The sequence below is a fragment of the Ovis canadensis genome, chromosome 17, assembly GCF_042477335.2.
Source record: "Ovis canadensis isolate MfBH-ARS-UI-01 breed Bighorn chromosome 17, ARS-UI_OviCan_v2, whole genome shotgun sequence".
NCBI lineage: Eukaryota > Metazoa > Chordata > Mammalia > Artiodactyla > Bovidae > Ovis > Ovis canadensis.
This window is the reverse complement of record NC_091261.1, coordinates 81,819,247-81,835,809: the sequence shown is the minus strand read 5'-3', so window position 1 is coordinate 81,835,809 and position 16,563 is coordinate 81,819,247. Positions and strand designations below refer to the sequence as shown.

Sequence of the window (16,563 nt, the reverse complement as noted above, 5' to 3'; positions counted from 1 at the left end):
TTAGCTGACAGGTTCCCAGGTCCTTCCTGCCTCTGAAAACGGCACCTGACAGCCATTGGCAACACCAGCCAAGTGCAAAGCCGGCTCAGCACTGGGCATCTTCTGGCATCGGAGGGCAGGGGAGCTTGTGGGGACTTTGCTCCCTTCACATCACAGGGGTCATAGGGGACCCCGTGGCGAGGTCGCTGCTCACGGCGCCCGCAGCGGGGCAGGCCCGCAGCTGGAAGTGGTGCGGAGGCCCAGCTGACGGTTCGTCATCGATGTTGGGTCTTGCCGGTGGGAAGGTTGTGACTGGGTCTGTGCCGGTGCCCAGAATTGTTCAGAGCAAGGTTGGTCCAGTGGCAGTGAGAACAGAGATGCGCCGCTCTCGAGAGTAAAGGCGGAGCTGTAGAGCTAAACCTGAGGGAGGGAGGCCGGCGCAGCTCTGTTCTTCGACAGACGGTGGTGCTGCGTGTGAGGTGGAGGCAGCAGGTGGCGGCGCCCCTCGCACTCAGGGCTCTGAGGCGGGAGCTGTGTGCAGAGGCCCCGGGGTGGCTGAGCCCCACGCTGCCCTGTGTGACGGGCACTGCCCAGCCTCCTCACAGCGAGGACTGGACCGCCGACGCCCGTGTTTCCAGGGAGGGAAAGCCTGTTGTCACTTTCCGTGCTTCTGTGGAGCGTGAATAATAGGATTCCCTGGAGGCTGCTGAAGTGCTGCATCCAGCCTGAGGGGGCCACTGGCTGTCAGCACCCTTCTGTTTACCTGGAGGCGCAGCAGCAGTGGGCACGCGGCGCTGAGGGTAAGGGTGTCCCCTGAGAGCTGCGGCCCGTGAGCCCTCGGCCGTGAACGCCGAGGCTGCTGCCGGGAGAGGGTGGGAGCCGAAGGAGGGAGCCTGAGACGGCCGTGCGGCTCACGTGCCGCCGGAGGGTCAGGGCGCTGAGACCTGCGGTCACGCGCCCCACGTGAGTCCCCCTGCACGACAGGCCGTCTGCCACCAGAAGGAGGGAAAGCAGTTTTCAGCAGAGGAGAGATACAGTTTTTTGTTTTGCTTGTTTTAACTGTCAAATATTTTTTGCACGTTAAGTGTAGCATAAAGGAAAGGTGTGTGACCCTTAGTGTTCTCCACGCTAGAAATGTTACAGCTTCTGTCCTTGTTCCTTGACCGTGTCTGCTGATATCACCAAGACCCCGATTTCATCCACATGTAGGTCAGACGGAGCCCAGTTCCCTCTGGTTGCAGAGTCATCCTCACCTAGGGGTACTGGGCTTGCCTGTGCACCTGTGTTCCCACTTTGCCCTGAGCCAAATGGGATGGCCCGTTTGACCCCTAAGTTTCCAGGTGAAGTGAGGTCTGAAGCAGCTGTGTGGAGACAGACTGTTAAAATTTAATCCTTTGCAATGAAAGCATCCTCTTTTCTGTCTCTGAAAGGGTAGGAACTGCACCTTTTTTTTCCTTTCCTTACATCTCAGGCACCTTGTGCAAAAATTTAACACAAAAGAAGGTACTTATTAGCAGTTTCTTGAATTACTGAGTAAAAGTAATTAAGTTTTTATTTCGTAAAAAGCTGACTTTTTGGAATAGTGGAAAGTGATTTCCCTGTGCCTGCCTGGGTCCTGGGATGTGGCCTTGTCTGCGCGCTCATCTTCGCAGCCCTGGTCTGTCTAGAAAGGCCTTTGCACATTGGCGGTGCTCATCAGATGTTCACATTGCATGACGTGGTTTGGAGGAAATTCACATTATGCAAGAAATAACTTGAGGAGTGTTGATTTACTTAATCCTTTGTGAAAAGACTTTTCTATAGAATTAAACAGCAGCTCCCCAAGTTATTAAATAATTAAGTTTGTAAAAAGTTCAGTAAAGTCACGACCTTTCTGGAATTTATTCCAGTGTGCAGAGTTAAGCTATGCTTGTAAAAATAGGTTAGTAACCCTTTTGATTAAAAGCTCCCATTTTAATTGCAGTCAGCGTTGTTTTGCTTGGTTATGAGCCAGCAGTGTGTGTGTGTGTGTGTGTGTGTGTGTGTGTGTGTGTGTGTCCAACAATTGATTTAACTTAGCTTTTTGTTTCAGAATTAGGGCGCTGCGGAAGGAAGTCATCCAGAAGTCGCAATTTAAATTTGATATTTTCCTTACAGAGTCATACTGGTTTATACTTAGATTGGAATTCCTTTTCAAGTTTTGCATTAAAAATAGAAAGTCTTTGGGCAGGATGACTTTTTGAATAGCATATATAAGTACCCCCTCCCTTTCTATTTTTCCTTTTAAACATGGTTTAAAAATAAATAGTTAAACTTTTGTGGTCTTTTCAGATACGGTTAAAAAACTCCAGGACCAAAAACATGACATGGAAAGAGAAATCAAGACCCTGCACAGGCGACTGCGGGTAGGAACGCGCGCGGCTCCCCGAAAGCTGCGCCCGCCGCCTGCGCCCCGAGCCGCAGATGCGGCTGTGGCCCAGAGCCACCGGGCTGCGGGTGGGCGAGGCCGTCCCCTCAGAGAGGGGCTGGCACCGTGTTTGACGAGATGCCCTTAGGGAGCAGGGGTTATGTCCTGGGAAGAAGCGTCATGAGCCGTAGGTGATGAAAGGCCCCGAGCTGTGCTGACTCCCGTGGGCTCTCCGCCTTCTGTGCGTTTGGCCAGTCCGCCACGGCAGTGGCGCTCTGACACAGAGGGCGGGGGAGGCTGGCCTCGAGGCTTGGGTTGACCCTGCAGTGCGGGAGACCTGGGTTCAGTTCCTGGGTGGGGAGGTTCCCCTGGAGAAGGGAATGGCAACCCACCCCAGTGCTCCTGTCTGGAGAATCCCACAGACAGAGGAGGCTGGCAGGCTGTGGTCCGTGGGGTCTCACGAGTCGGACATGACTTAGCGCCGTCTCCCTTCCTCTCTGTCGCCCAGGCTGTGAGGGGTACTGGGCGCTGCCCCTGGGGTTGGCCGCCGTGACTCCAGGAGGCGCCTGCGTCCTCCATGGCCGTGGGAGGCCACACAGCGGACAGTCCTGGGCTCCTCCTCCTGTGTGTTTTGTCTGCTGAGATTAAATTTAGTGTTTTCCTTCTGGCTGCCTCTTCCTTTCTGATTTTTTTTTTCGGGTTCGTTTTTGATGTCAGGATATTTATAGTTTTCCACTGTAAAATCTTCCAGTGTAGCTCACACACCATATATCTACCTGCTTGAGCTCTTCACAGGCATATTTTGGAAGATATGTTTGTTTTCACAAGACTAACTTTGAAGCTTGTCACAGGGAAGGGAGGCCTGACCTGATCATCCTTACTGAGCAGTCCAAGTGCGTGCTGCCTCAGCAAGCAGGTCAGCTGGCAGCTGTTCCTCACCAGGAGCACCGTTCACTAAAAGTAATTACGTAGTCTGTTAGAAATAGGTACCAGCAGTTCTCTGGGATTTAAAAGTAATCAGTCATCACTTGAGACAGTGCATTACAGCAGTCTAATCATAAGCACATTTTGTTTTAAAATATGTCTTCATTGCTCTCTTTTTGAAATAAAAACGTAGTTTTTTAATGCAGGAGGAATCAGCGGAATGGCGGCAGTTCCAGGCTGATCTGCAGACTGCGGTGGTCATCGCGAATGACATCAAGTCTGAAGCCCAAGAGGAGATTGGGGACCTGAAGCGCCGCTTACATGAAGCTCAAGAGAAAAATGAGAAGCTCACAAAAGAATTGGAGGAAATAAAGTCACGCAAGTAAGTTTCGGGAAGCCCGCTGTGCCCTTCAGTCTCCGTAGGGAGCTCGTGAGTCCTGGGTCTGTGATGCAGCTTCACCAGGAGGCTGTGCGTCCTGACGCTGCTGTCACTGAGTTTGGGTCCAATGGAAGTGGCCCAAGTCCACGCTTGTTCCACGGGCTCCCCAGAGCCTGCCGGTCCTCGAGTAGCCCCGTACAGTAGCACGGGCTCCGTGGCCTTTCTGAGCTGCCGTCAGCGGCCACAGTCCCCGACTCGGAGGGGCTGGAGCGGCCGCCGCACGTGGCCCATTGCGGTTCCCGCCCCAGCCCGTTGCTCTTCCTGGGCTGTCGCCGTCAGGGAGGGTGCAGACCCTGGAGACAGACTCAGCCCCGTGCAGCTCTGCTGCTGCTGGTCTGGGGGCCGCTCGTCTCTGCGGTGGGCGTGGTGCTGCTTCCGTCACAGAGTTGTGGGGCTGCAGTGAGGCGCCTGGGTGCTGCTTGCGGCCGCGGCCGGTGCCCGTCGGCAGGTGGCTCAGAGGCTCGAGTGGAGGGTGCAGGCCGACTTCTTTCTGCTGCTCGCGTGGAGAGCGTCTCGTGCTCGTGACCTGTGGGGCTTCTCTCGTTTAACACAGACGTCTTTGGAATCCTGTGAAGAGCCTTTGATGATGCGCCCCCAGCTTCTAGGGAGACTGTCTGTGAGGGGAGAGACTGGTTTTTAAGGTTTTTTCCTTTTATTAAGTACAAGTGAAGTGAAAGTTGCTGAGTCGTGTCCGACTCTTTGCGACCCCATGAACTATACAGTCCTTGGAATTCTCCAAACCAGAATGTTGGAGTGGGTAGCCTTTCCCTTTTCCAGGGGATCTTCCCAACCCAGGAATCCAAGCCAGGTCTCCCGCATTGCAGGAGGATTCTTTATCACCTGAGCCACCAGGGAAGCCCCAAGTATCTCTAAGTATCAAAGTTGGAGGTTATTATTAAGAATTTGATTGTTCATTATGTTGAACAATTCTTAAATAGCCTTAGGGAAAAAACTGAGAAACTATTTAACAGGCCAACTTGAAAAGGCTGCTGACTGTCATCGTTGCCCAGGCCTAGCGGATGGCCCGGTGGACAGTCTTGGTGAACTGTTTTTCTTTGACGTCTTTACTAAGCAGAACATGGAGTGAGTGGGGAGGTCATTGCTTCTTCACTCGTACACACCCTTCCTCCTCAAAGCTCGGACGTTTTACAGGAACGCTGACGCGCGGTTTGCCCTCTGCACTGTGCTGCTGTCAAGGAGAAGGCAGGCGTGAGGTGCCGGGGGACCCAGGCCTCGGCTCCCGGCTGTGTTGCCCGTCCCAGCCACTCGCGTTTTCCCGGTGCAGTTTCCCTTCCAGTCCTCAGTGCAGCAGGGAGCTGCCCTGTCACTTGTCCCGGGTCTTGGGGTCCAGGTGGGAGTCGCATTGCTGCACTCATGCACCGGTGTTCAGGGGCTGGAGGAGAGCCCCGCGTGTTTTCACGCAGGGAACATCCTTACTTGAGAATGACTGACTCCAGCTGTTGGTATTCAGATTCTGGTGTGTGGTGGATATTTCTTGAAAATGATTAAAGGAGCCTGTCACTTCAAGGAAACAACTGACAGTGTTTGGCACCAGTGATGAAACATGGGCTTTTAAGTAAATGTTAGGGTTTTGGAAAACTTGCATGTGCCATTGCAGGCTCAGCAGCTCCCCATGAAGGGTTTCCCGATGAGATCACCAGTGGTGCCAACAAGAGACTTTAAAAATAACCCGTTTAACGACAGGCATCAGCGTTTGGGAAACGCGTGCAACTCTGTGAGCTGTTGTTTCTATGTGGCCAGTGCAGTATCATTAAAATACTTTTCCCTTTTCCAACTACGTACCCATGAGGCCGCTTTTTTTTTTTTTTTCCCGTATCGCAGTAGATTGAATACAGAAGAGATGAGAACCTGGCCGTCATCTTAACCTAGGCATTGAGGAGGTATGCAGAAATGAGAACCTGGCCACTGTCTTAGCCTAGGCTTTAAGGAGGTGTGCAGAACCTGGCCGCCGTCTTAGCCTAGGAATTAAGGAGGTGTGCGGAAATGAGAACCTGGCCGCCGTCTTAGCCTAGGCTTTAAGGAGGTGTGCAGAACCTGGCCGTCTTCCTAACCTAGGCATTAAGGAGGTGTGCGGAAATGAGAACCTGGCCGCTGCCGTAGCCTAGGCTTTAAGGAGGTGTGCAGAACCTGGCCGTCTTCTAACCTAGGCATTAAGGAGGTGTGCGGAAATGAGAACCTGGCCGCTGCCGTAGCCTAGGCTTTAAGGAGGTGTGCGGAACCTGGCCGCTGCCGTAGCCTAGGCTTTAAGGAGGTGTGCGGAAATGAGAACCTGGCCGCTGCCGTAGCCTAGGCTTTAAGGAGGTGTGCAGAACCTGGCCGTCTTCCTAACCTAGGCATTAAGGAGGTGTGCGGAAATGAGAACCTGGCCGCTGCCGTAGCCTAGGCTTTAAGGAGGTGTGCGGAACCTGGCCGCTGCCGTAGCCTAGGCTTTAAGGAGGTGTGCGGAAATGAGAACCTGGCCGCTGCCGTAGCCTAGGCTTTAAGGAGGTGTGCGGAAATGAGAACCTGGCCACCGCCGTAGCCTAGGCTTTAAGGAGGTGTGCGGAACCTGGCCGTCGTCTTAACCTAGGCTTTAAGGAGGTGTGCGGAAATGAGAACCTGGCCGCCGCCGTAGCCTAGGCTTTAAGGAGGTGTGCGGAACCTGGCCGTCTTCCTAACCTAGGCTTTAAGGAGGTATGCGGAAATGAGAACCTGGCTGCCGTCTTAGCCTAGGCTTTAAGGAGGTGTGCGGAAACGCTGCCGGTGTCGTCTTGCTTGTTTCGTTGCTTACTGACTCAGTTGTGCCAAGTCTTCATGACGACGTGGACTGTAGCTCACCAGGCTCCTCTGTGCATGGGATTTTCTAGGCACAAGTACTGGAGTGGTTGCTGTTTCCTCCTCCAAAGGATCTTTCTGACCCAGGATCTCCTGCATTGCAGGCAGATCCTTACTCCTGAGCCACCGGGAAGCCCAGATGGCACTGGATGGAGCCAGACTCGCCCTCCTAGGGCAGGACAGGCCTTCCCAGCAGCCCAGACGCTGACTCCCTGTTCTGAGTCGGGGCCTTCAGCCAGACCACCTCCCCTCTCACTGCTAATTGATTACCAGTGTTCTCACCTACACTTAACACAGATGGAAATGGAAGCTGATGGTTACTTAACCTAATTAGAATAACCTGATATAAAAATTTTAATATCGTTTCCTGGAATTCACGAATCTAATAAGATTATCAGAGCAGGTGATTTACTGAGCTCGAGTGATGCGCTTGTTGTTTAGCTGATGCTTTGTGATGCTTCTCAGCTGGGAAAGGGAGCGTGTGTCCTCGAGGGCATGTCCAGAAGTGCCCTGACTCGTGTGCTGCTTTCAGGCAGGAGGAGGAGCGCGGCCGGGTGTATAACTACATGAACGCGGTGGAGCGGGACCTGGCGGCCCTGAGGCAGGGCATGGGGCTGAGCAGGAGGTCCTCCGCGTCCTCGGAGCCGACGCCCACGGTGAAGACCCTCATCAAGTCCTTCGACAGCGCGTCTCAAGGTAGCTCGAGTGCCGTGCTGGGCGGCGGCGCGCTTACGCACACGTGTGCTCTGGGCTGGCTGGCGCGCCTCAGCGTCCTGCTCTGAGTCTCATCGCACTCCAGGCTGTGCCACGGAGTCAGTCTTCTGCAAGCAGAGTTTTAACAGGAGGTTTGGGGTCTGTTTGGCCACAGAGATCTTGGTATCAGACTCGGGCTGACCCCACGCAGGGGTCAGGTGTCTTCCCCGAGCCAGGCAGCCTCCAGGTGTGGACATTGGGCCGCTTGTCCTCCAGGGCCCTCAGGCCTGTGCACTGAGGTGCGTGCCGGGTGCCGGCGTTTCCAGGTGTCATCCCTTGTCCAGAAGCAGGCCTGGCCCCTCAGCTGCCGTCTCTCCCTGTGAAGGCAGCGCCATGCCGCCCGTTCCCAGGCCAGGAGTTTCGGAGCCTCCCTCCTGCTCGCCTGGCGCCAGTCCGCCATCAAGCCCTCGTGCCCAGCCTCTCGTACACCTGCCCTGCGCTCTCATCTCTGGGAGCGCAGTTGGCGGCTAGCTCAGGCCACCATCCACTGCCATTCAGTGGCCCCTTTTTACTTCCTAATACAGATTTTTTCCTTTTTTTGGCCACGCAGCATGCTGGGTCTTAGTTCCCCAACTAGACACTGAGCCTGGGTCCCGGCAGTGAAAGCACAGAGCCCCTGGGATCTGTGGGCCACGGGCCCCCAGGGATTCCTGGAAGCCACCTTCTGAACAGTTCATTCCAGAGAGGGAGGTTGACACGTGAGCAGCTATTATACACTGCGTCGAATGCAACACTGTGGAAAACCACGTGAGGGGACATGCTGAGCCCCACCGGGGAGGGGAGGAAAGCTGCTCTGAGCCTAGCTCCCCTTCATGTAACATGCCAAGAGTGTCCACCACGTGCCCACCCTCTCACCCAATGCAGCCACAGAAGCGCTCCTGAGGTCTTTGCACGTGGAGCCCTTGGCTTGTGGGGGTGCTAACCACGCAGTTAGACAGCAGCAGCGAAGTGACCGGCACAGCCAGGCCTGGAAGTCAGCACCGCTTGTCTGGGGAGCACACTGTCCCCCTGGCGGCAGGGCTGCTGGGGCTGAGGAGGTGGGGCGGCAGCTGTTCCCGGGAAGCCCCATGTGCTGGCCGATCAGTGCTCCCTGGTGGGGGATGTTTGCGAAGCTTCCGCTGCACTCCGTCACGGCCTCGTTCACTGTGTGTTTGCTGTCTTCCAGTGCCCAGCCCTGCCACGGCAGCAATCCCTCGAACGCCTCTGAGCCCAAGTCCCATGAAAACTCCCCCTGCAGCCGCCGTCTCCCCCATGCAGGTACGTGCCTGTTGCTTTGTGTTTGGGTGTCGGTAGGAAGCGTCACACTCTCAGTTTGGAAGGAGGGCAGCGGAAACTCCATACTCTATCTATAGGGAGCTTTTTTCTTGCACTCTATTAATCAGATTTTTTAAAGGCATGAAAATATAAATGAAAGCAAATAAAGGCACTAAGATATAATAAACTTCAAATAAGGTGAAGTTTCTCTAAATAGTGGTTGCCAGCTGAGGTTTAATGCTCATGATGTCAATTTGTAAACTTTTGTAAAGATAAGTTAAAAAAATCTCATCTCTACCTTGGAAAACACACTAGTAATTATTAATAGAAGCCACAGTCAGCAGCATTTTAGGTCTTGTTTAGGTAGCACAGGCTTCTCAAACCTGATTGTGCATGAGAGTCGTGTGGAATTTTGAACACACAGACCCCCGGGCCTCCTCCCACTGAATAGGCATCCCTGGGAACGGGAGACAAGATGAGGAGAGGTGGCTCTTCAGGCCTCGCTGAGGCCGTGAGGGGTCCGGGCTGGGTGCCTCTGCACCACGGGCAGCTGGGAGGCCGGACCAGAGGCTGGAGGCAGTTCCATTCAGACATCGTCGTGGGGCTGAGATCTGCGGTTGAGAAACGGGCTGAGCCCTGCTGCGGGCCAGGCTGTTCTCCGTGGCGAGCAGGGAGGCTGCCTCTGGGGCAGCCAGGAGGGAGCACGAGGGCTGGGGTGGGGGCGCCCAGGGCCGAGAGCCATGTGGACAGGCTGCAGCCCACAGGGCTCCCCCAGGTCCTGGCCGAGGGCGTCTACACGCGCGGCACAGGGTGGGCCTAGCCGGCCGGGTGGGGCCCACTCTGCAGGGAAGAGCGGCTCCTGGGGCTTCTCAGGGTTTGTGCGGGGCAGGGTTCGTTTGCTTCTGCTCCTCTCCCCACCATGGGAAGTCCTCTCTGAACCCCTGGAGCGTTCATTAGGGTTAGCTAAACAGCCCTGCCCTCGACGACCTTAGGAGCAACGGGCCAAGGAGATCCCTCAGCCACGAGGCAGCGGGCTCTGAGTTGCCCCCGTGATCCTGGCCTCCTCTGCCATGCTCGAGTGTCATCTGCCGCTCCCGGCGGGGCCGGGCTCGGTGACTCGCTTCTGATGAGCAGAGTGAGGCAGGGTGATAATGGCGGGGAGGACTCGGTCCTGTCTGGGCGGCTCCTCTGTCTCCTCCGCGGTCCTGTGGAAATGGATGGTTTCACGTGGTTTGTGTGGGAACTTGAAAGAGCCTGAATATCCCAGGTCTCTGGGAGGGGGCTAGTGGGGGAGGAAGCAAGTTTGGAGGGCGTCCCCTCCGTGATGCCAGCACTTGAGTGACCACACAGTGCCTCCTGACGCCCTTTGTCCTGTGGTTTCAGAGACATTCCGTCAGTGGACCGATCCCCACGCCTAAGCCCCTGACGGCCCTCTCAGATAAGAGACCGAACTACGGGGAGCTCCCTGTGCAAGGTACGGCCCGTGCGCCGCGTCTCCTTTCTGCTGTTAATTTCCATCTGACTCTCTCCCTTTGTCCTCGACGTTATTCCCGCCACCCTGGTATACGCCTGCATCACAGCTGAGAACATGTCCTGATCGCAGATCGGGAAGTAGTCACTAGCAGACGTGTAGGAATGCAGTGCTGCTGGTGTCGCCGTGGGCAGCCAGAGTCCGCACGTTGCCAGGCCCTGTTCTCACAGTGCTGCGTGGGGCGGGGCGGCTGTGGAGACCCCTGGCGGGCCCCCGCCGGCCCTCCTGCCTCCTGGGCCCGCACAGGTGTGGGGGCAGGGGCGGTGGGGCCCAGGGCAGGCTGCTGCCGCCTCCACTTCACCGCCCAGGGGACCCGAGGTCTCCCCTCCGCCCGGAAGGGCCTCCTGCCTGGGGAAGGCGTGTGGCGGTTTAAAGGGTCCCCTCCTGGCCCCCGGGTGGGTCTGGGATTGTGTGCGTGCTCCCAGGCCCCGGGGCTGACCTCTTGACGCTGCTTCCTTGTGTGAGTCAGGGGTCACCTCGCCCAGGGCCTTCTCTTCCTCCCAAGCTCACAACCCCTGCGGTCACCCTTGCCCCCTCCCCTGTCCCTGAGCAGCCCTGGTCCACGGTGTCGGCGGCTGCGGGCTGCACCCGGTTGTGCTGAGCGCACGACCCCTCTCCTGCATGTGGTCGCTCTGTAGCTGCGTCCGAAGGGCCTCTCCCCTTCAAGGCTGCCCTACCGACTCATCTTGATCGGCTCACAGGAGCACGAGGTTTATGGGGAAACCTTGCTAGCACCAGCAGTTTATCAAACTTACCTGTTGGTGAGCTTTACCTGAATCACTCGATAAAATGTGGACCCCCGGGCCTCACCTTCCATGTGCTGGCGTGGACACTTCTTCCCACAAGCACCCCAAGTGGCTCTTAGGGACGGACGAGCCTGGGGAACTGGACAGAGATGGCTGTCGAGTCCCCCGTGCCCTGGTTTTGTGGGTGGAGAGTGGGCGTATCAGCTCTGAGGGCCAGGGTTACTGAGGAACAGGCTAGTGCGGTGAGTGTTTCGGGGCTCTGTCTGGCTCCCTTCTGTTTGTCTCCTGGTAACGGTCGGGTGATGGGTGATGACGCCACCGGGCACAGGGGTCTGCGGTCCCCCTGCGGCAGCCGCCCTCACTCTCCACGTCTGTCTGCTCTGATGCCTTTACTGGGCTTGCTTGAAACTGCAAATACAGAGAGCAGGAAACACTTTTGGGTGACTTCTTACCCAAAATTTGATGCTAGTGTAGCCTTTTATCTTAAATACTCACCAGGGAAAGAAACCACTTACAAAACTCAGAGCCAGCAGCTGGGTCTCGGTCCTCAGAAGCCACCGTGGCTCTCCGGGCCACCTGAGAGGGGAGGCCCGAGCACGGCTGCGCCGCGACCGCTGTCCGGGCGTGACTGAGACGGCACAGTCTGCCCTTGGCCGGGTGAGAGCCCCGAAGCCCCGAAGCGCCGCCTCGGTCCACTGTGCTGAAACGTGGTTTCTCCCGTGAAGCGTGTTATAGAAGACGTAGCTGTTCTGTCCTTCCCTTCGTCATGCTTGTATGTCAGACACAGGAAGGTGTTTCAGACCAGAGATCTTGGCATAAGTAGACTTCTGTTGGTACAGTTGGCAGTTGAATTCGGTGGTCTGGGCCATAAGAGGCGGGCCTTTGTAGACTGCATATGAGCTCGTGTTTCTAGCCTGAGCAGGTACGTGGATCCAGGTAGTTGGGAGGGTCTTTACTGGCCCCTTGTACAGTGATCTTTAAGGTCCACAGTCAGGCGGAGACGTTGGTTGGTCAAGCAGATGGCTGGGGAGCTGGGGTTGCCCAGGGTCGGCGCGGCCTGAGGGCCGTGTCTGTGTCATCAGCTCAGACGTCCAGGAAAGCGGACCGGTGCAAGGAGAGCCGCCTTCTGCAAGGAGAGTCTTGCTGTGACCATCCCACTGAGTTGTGTTATTTGCGGACAGAGATGTAAACCTTTAAAAAAATTCAGTGTTTTGAAAAAACTGGTTTATGGTGAGGGCATACGTAAGAAATGTCACACGAAGTTCAAAGGTTTCGCTAGAAAGCCGAGTCTTTTCAGTTAGAAGGAGAAGAAAAGTTACTGAAAAGTTTCACAGCAGTTTCCCTTCTCCAGAGGGTGGACCCAAGCCCGATTCTGGCCTCGCCAGAGCGGGGAGCTTCGCAGGAGCGTTTGCGAGAAAAACGCGCCCTGCTGCGTCTGCAGCCTGTGTGCGTCCGTTCACTTCTGAAGGTGGTTCTTGCTGTCTGTCTTGATAAACCCTGTCTAGGCTCTCATATTTTCTCCAGCATATTGTCATGAAACATTTCAAGCACGCAGAACAGTGGAAAGAAGTCACATAGTTCGCTTTTCTCACTGGTGTTTCTTTTCTCTTGGCCCCGCCCTGCGGCACTCAGGGTCTTAGTTCCTGGGTCAGGAGTCTGACGGGTGTCTTGGGGGCAGTGCAGAGTCCTACCCCTGGGCCTCCAGGGAAGCCCTCGGCTCCTGGTTTTAAACCCACTGCGCTGCCGGTAAGTTTGATGAGGGAAGCGGGGACAGCTGCCCTGCCAGCCTCAGGCGGGAGGACCAAGCAGCGGCCCGTGCGCCTGCCTCGAGGGTGGGCGGGGGTCTCAGTGCGCAGCTGCTGCGTGGCCCGCCCCGCGGCTCCCCCCCCCCCCCCCCCCCCCGCCTCTTCACCTGGCACACCCACCGCTTCCCCGCTCCGCTCTCAGCACGCTCGCACCTCTCCCGTCCCCAGCGCCTGCGGCGGTTCCGACCCCGGCCACGTGGCCTCCTGCCACCAGGTCGTCCCCCTCTCATCCGCTGGGCGCTGACAGAGCTGGGTGTGTTCACCGCTGTCCCCGGAACGCGCCGGCGGCCCTGGGCGTCTCCCGGCCTCTCAGTGCCGCGTGTGCCCCTCGCTTCCCTCCCACAGCCCTCCTCCTCGCGCATCTGCACGCAGGACCCTCCTCTCTCAGCTGCTTGTCCACGTGGTCAGCAGTCTGCGAGTCTGCCCCTGAGCAGCCTTGAGCCCTTGTATGTCTCCCCTGCCACCGCCCGCGTCCAGGCCTCCCGCTGTCTGCCCTGCAGTCCGCTTGTCACCTGCGTGCACCGCGCCCTGCCCCCTGCACCCCACCCCCGGGCGGACGACTGTCCCCTCAGCCCCGCCCCAGGGGTGGGGCCCGCCCTCGGCCCCGCCCTCGGCCCCGCCCTCGCAGCCCTGCTGGTCCAGGCGTTTCCGGAAGCCCCTCTCCTGCGCCTGCGTGCAGGCCGCAGGTCGCCGCCCTGCTCGCCGCGGCATCGCTCCCGGGGAGGCCTCTCCAGGCTCTGGGCAGCTCTCGGCCCGGCGCCGCCGCTTCCCTGTGCCCCTCGCACGCGGTTGTGTCTCACACGTCCTATTTCCGCCGTAGACTCAGCTCCACGAGGGCGGGCTCCTGCCCGCTGCCCTCCTCGCTGCAGCCGCACGTCGTGCCCAGTGGTTTCGTGTAGCGCACGGGTTACAGACGAGGTTGCCGAGAGCAGACCCGGTCACCGCAGCGTCTGCGGTCTCCTGCCTGCCTCCTCTGCCGCGGCGCGCTGGCAGTTCGCGTGTGCTCTGACCCACGCGGCAGGGCGGAGGGTGTGTGCTCGGGCGCCGCCCTGGCCCGCGGGAAGGTGCCTCCTCAGAGTGTAAGTGCCAGCCTCTGCTGAGCTGAGACGGCGTGGGTCCTTGGGCACGCATGCGCCGGCGGCGGCGGGCGGGCTTCTGTGCGCTGCGCCCCCGTCGTGTGCCCGGGGGCCCTCGCCCTGCGCCCGTGTGCTTCTGATGCCTGGTCTCCCCCTCATTCCCTGGGAGATGAAGCCTCTGGGACAGGCCCTGTCTTGTAGCTGTGAAGCGGGCACTCGGGCTCCTGTTTCCTGCGGCTTCCGCGCTCCCCCGGCTCTGCTGAGCCCATCTTTGTGCACGATGCGCGCTTCTGAGAGGGCGCGTGCAGCCGCTCGGGGCTCAGGGTGTGTCGGTTCAGGACGAGGAAGGGGTGGCGGCTCTGGGCTGGGTGGGCCTGTCTTCACCCGCTCGCTCCCCTGCCTCCCCTCGCTCCCCTCCGGGGCGCCGTGTGGGCATGGCCTCACACGCGTGCCTTCCACACTCGGGAAGTGCACGTCAGAGTGAGAGATGCTGTCCTGGAGAGGCAGCTGGCGCCCTGGTGGCCGAGAGGGAGAGTGTGAAGCGGGCGGCGGCGCGCCCGGGCTGTCTGCGTCCGTCGCGCTCCCCTTTCCCATCCAAGTGTGCTGCACTCAGAAGAGGTGAGCAGTCTTCACTAGCCCCACCTGGCATGCGTCCCGGGCACACGCAGCACGTCCGGCCCTCCTGTGCCCGTCCTCCCAGCCTGACTACAGCGGCGCCGGGCACGGAGGCGAGCTGGCCTGGGTCTGGGGCGCCCACTGTGGGAAGCAGGTGCCAGGGAGGGGGTGTTGGAGCTTGGCCCCAGGGTGGTGAGATGGCTGGGCCAGGGGCCAGGGGACCTGCTGCCCCAGGGCTGGGGACTCCAGAGTCCCCCGACCCCGCCTGGTGTAGTGGAGGGGGGGACAGGTGAGGGGGGGACTGCTTCTGTCCTCCCTGGGGTCCTTGCTGCCCCCAGACTGAAGTCCACACAGCGGCCAGGGAGGCTGTCGTCCTCCAGCCGCACCACCCCCAGAGCCATCCCCCGCGGCCATCTCTGCTCTCCACCAGCCCCAGGCTCAGCGGCTGGGACTGTGGCCCCTGACCTTTGCGGTGTGTCCTGGGCTCAGTGCTGCTCCCCAGCCTGTTCTCCAGCAGCATAGCCGGCCAGACAGGGTCTCCTCAGAACGCTGCTGAAGGCTTCCGGTCGCCCCAAGTCGTGGTGGGTGGCCTCTCCCTCTGGCTTGATGACCCTGAATCGTCCTGTGCTCCCGTGTGCGTCCTGACTCGCCTCTGGCTGTGGGCTTGTGTGCCCCCGCCACACGGCCATGCACTGTGGGCTCTCAGCAGGGTGTGGACCTAGTGCCTTTAGACCCTGCTGCAGCAGAGGGTCTTGGGCTTCTGTTGAATTGCATCAGACGGAAGTAGCTCTCAGTGGCTTGGAAGCGTCTGTCTGCACTGAGTGTCTCATCCCTGGAAATACGAGTGAATGAAACGGCCCTGTCGGCAGGCGGCGTTTGTGTCGGGGACTCTGGGAGCCGCCGGGGGGCCTGGACGAGAAGGAGGGGCCAGCCTCTGGGGCGAGAGGAGAGCTTCCTGCTCCCTGTGCCCTTGAAGTGCGGGGTCAGGTCTCCTCACTGTGGCATTCTCCACCCTGTGCAGAGCATCTGCTGAGGACGTCTTCGACCAGCCGGCCTGCTTCTCTGCCGAGAGTGCCTGCCATGGAGAGCGCAAAGGCCGTCTCAGGTACTGCCCTTCGTCTGCGGCGGCCTTTAGAGGCGCATCTGGAAGGTCTGCTGGTAGAGTTGAGCTCCTTCTCGTTAGGCTTGTTTAACCTTACCTGCCTCTTCAGTTGACTGTTTTCCACTCTGAATTTCCCCATTGTATCTTACAGATTTCATAGAAATCATATTTCATGGCCCTGATTTCAAAAATAAAAAGAGCTAGATAGTTCCATTCACTTAACAAATGTGGGATCTGCCCAACCCAGTGATCAAACCCAGGTCTTCTGCATTGCAGGCAGATTCTTTACCAGCTGAGCCACCAGGGAAGCCCAAGAATACTGGCGTGGGTAGCCTACCCTTCTCCAGAGGATCCTCCCCACCCAGGACATGAACCGGGGTCTCCTGCATTGCAGGCAGATTCTTCACCAGCTGAGCTACCAGGGAAGCCTGTAGTCATGGAAGGTCGGGATACTCACCGCAGGCTGTGCTGTGACTGTTCTGGAAGTTGTTTCCGAGCACACCAGAGATGCTCTGAAGCCGGGCATCTGCAGTGTGATTGGCTGTGTGACGGTGCTGTGTCTGATGGGCGCGTGCTGGTTTCCTTGAGCCAACATTTCATTTTTGTCAGCGTCCTTGTTATTTTCCTTTTGTGGCTTTTTTTTAACCCTCAGTAGCTCAACTAGAAGTTGGACCAGCAAAGGAGAGGTTTCTTAACCCTGCCTCCTGTGGGCACCATCCCACTTGGATGTGAATTTCAGTTGGTACAGTTTTTGGATACCTTAGCTGCGTGGGAAGTCCAACCAAAGTCTCTCTGCAAAGCCAAGGTCCAGGGCCTTTTCCTGTAACAGGTTCTTCCCATTCTTCCTTAGTCTGTTTCTTGTGCTTCATATAAAATTATGACGGCTTCTCATCCAGTTTCCTAGCACAGCGCTCGAAAGAAACTGCAGATTTATACAGAGATTTGACAGTGGAAGGAAAAGGCAGCATGGTTATGAGACTATGTCGGACGCTCAAGCGCATCCTTTTCCTAAGACCTTGTCGTAGAAAGCACGTCTCCTCCAGGCCTTGGAGCCCATCACTGAGCCGACGCAGAGGTGCAGGCCCTCCACTGCCAGGAGGTGCTAGCCGGCCATATGG

At 57.8% G+C, this 16,563-nt stretch overlaps 1 protein-coding gene across 5 annotated transcripts in view; it reads left to right on the top strand.

Annotated features, from left to right (window-relative positions):
- The window catches only part of SPECC1L (sperm antigen with calponin homology and coiled-coil domains 1 like), an 86,471-nt gene that overhangs the window by 42,627 nt on the left and 27,281 nt on the right, over positions 1 to 16,563 (top strand). For 4 of the 5 annotated variants that reach the window (XM_069558017.1, XM_069558018.1, XM_069558019.1 and 1 more), the window contains 6 exons: positions 2,290 to 2,363; positions 3,496 to 3,671; positions 7,096 to 7,259; positions 8,482 to 8,573; positions 9,954 to 10,044; positions 15,365 to 15,448. In XM_069558017.1, coding sequence (XP_069414118.1) covers positions 2,290 to 2,363; positions 3,496 to 3,671; positions 7,096 to 7,259; positions 8,482 to 8,573; positions 9,954 to 10,044; positions 15,365 to 15,448 — 681 coding nt within the window. The remainder of the gene's footprint in view (positions 1 to 2,289; positions 2,364 to 3,495; positions 3,672 to 7,095; positions 7,260 to 8,481; positions 8,574 to 9,953; positions 10,045 to 15,364; positions 15,449 to 16,563) is intronic. The other variant, XM_069558021.1, reaches the window with a different exon arrangement.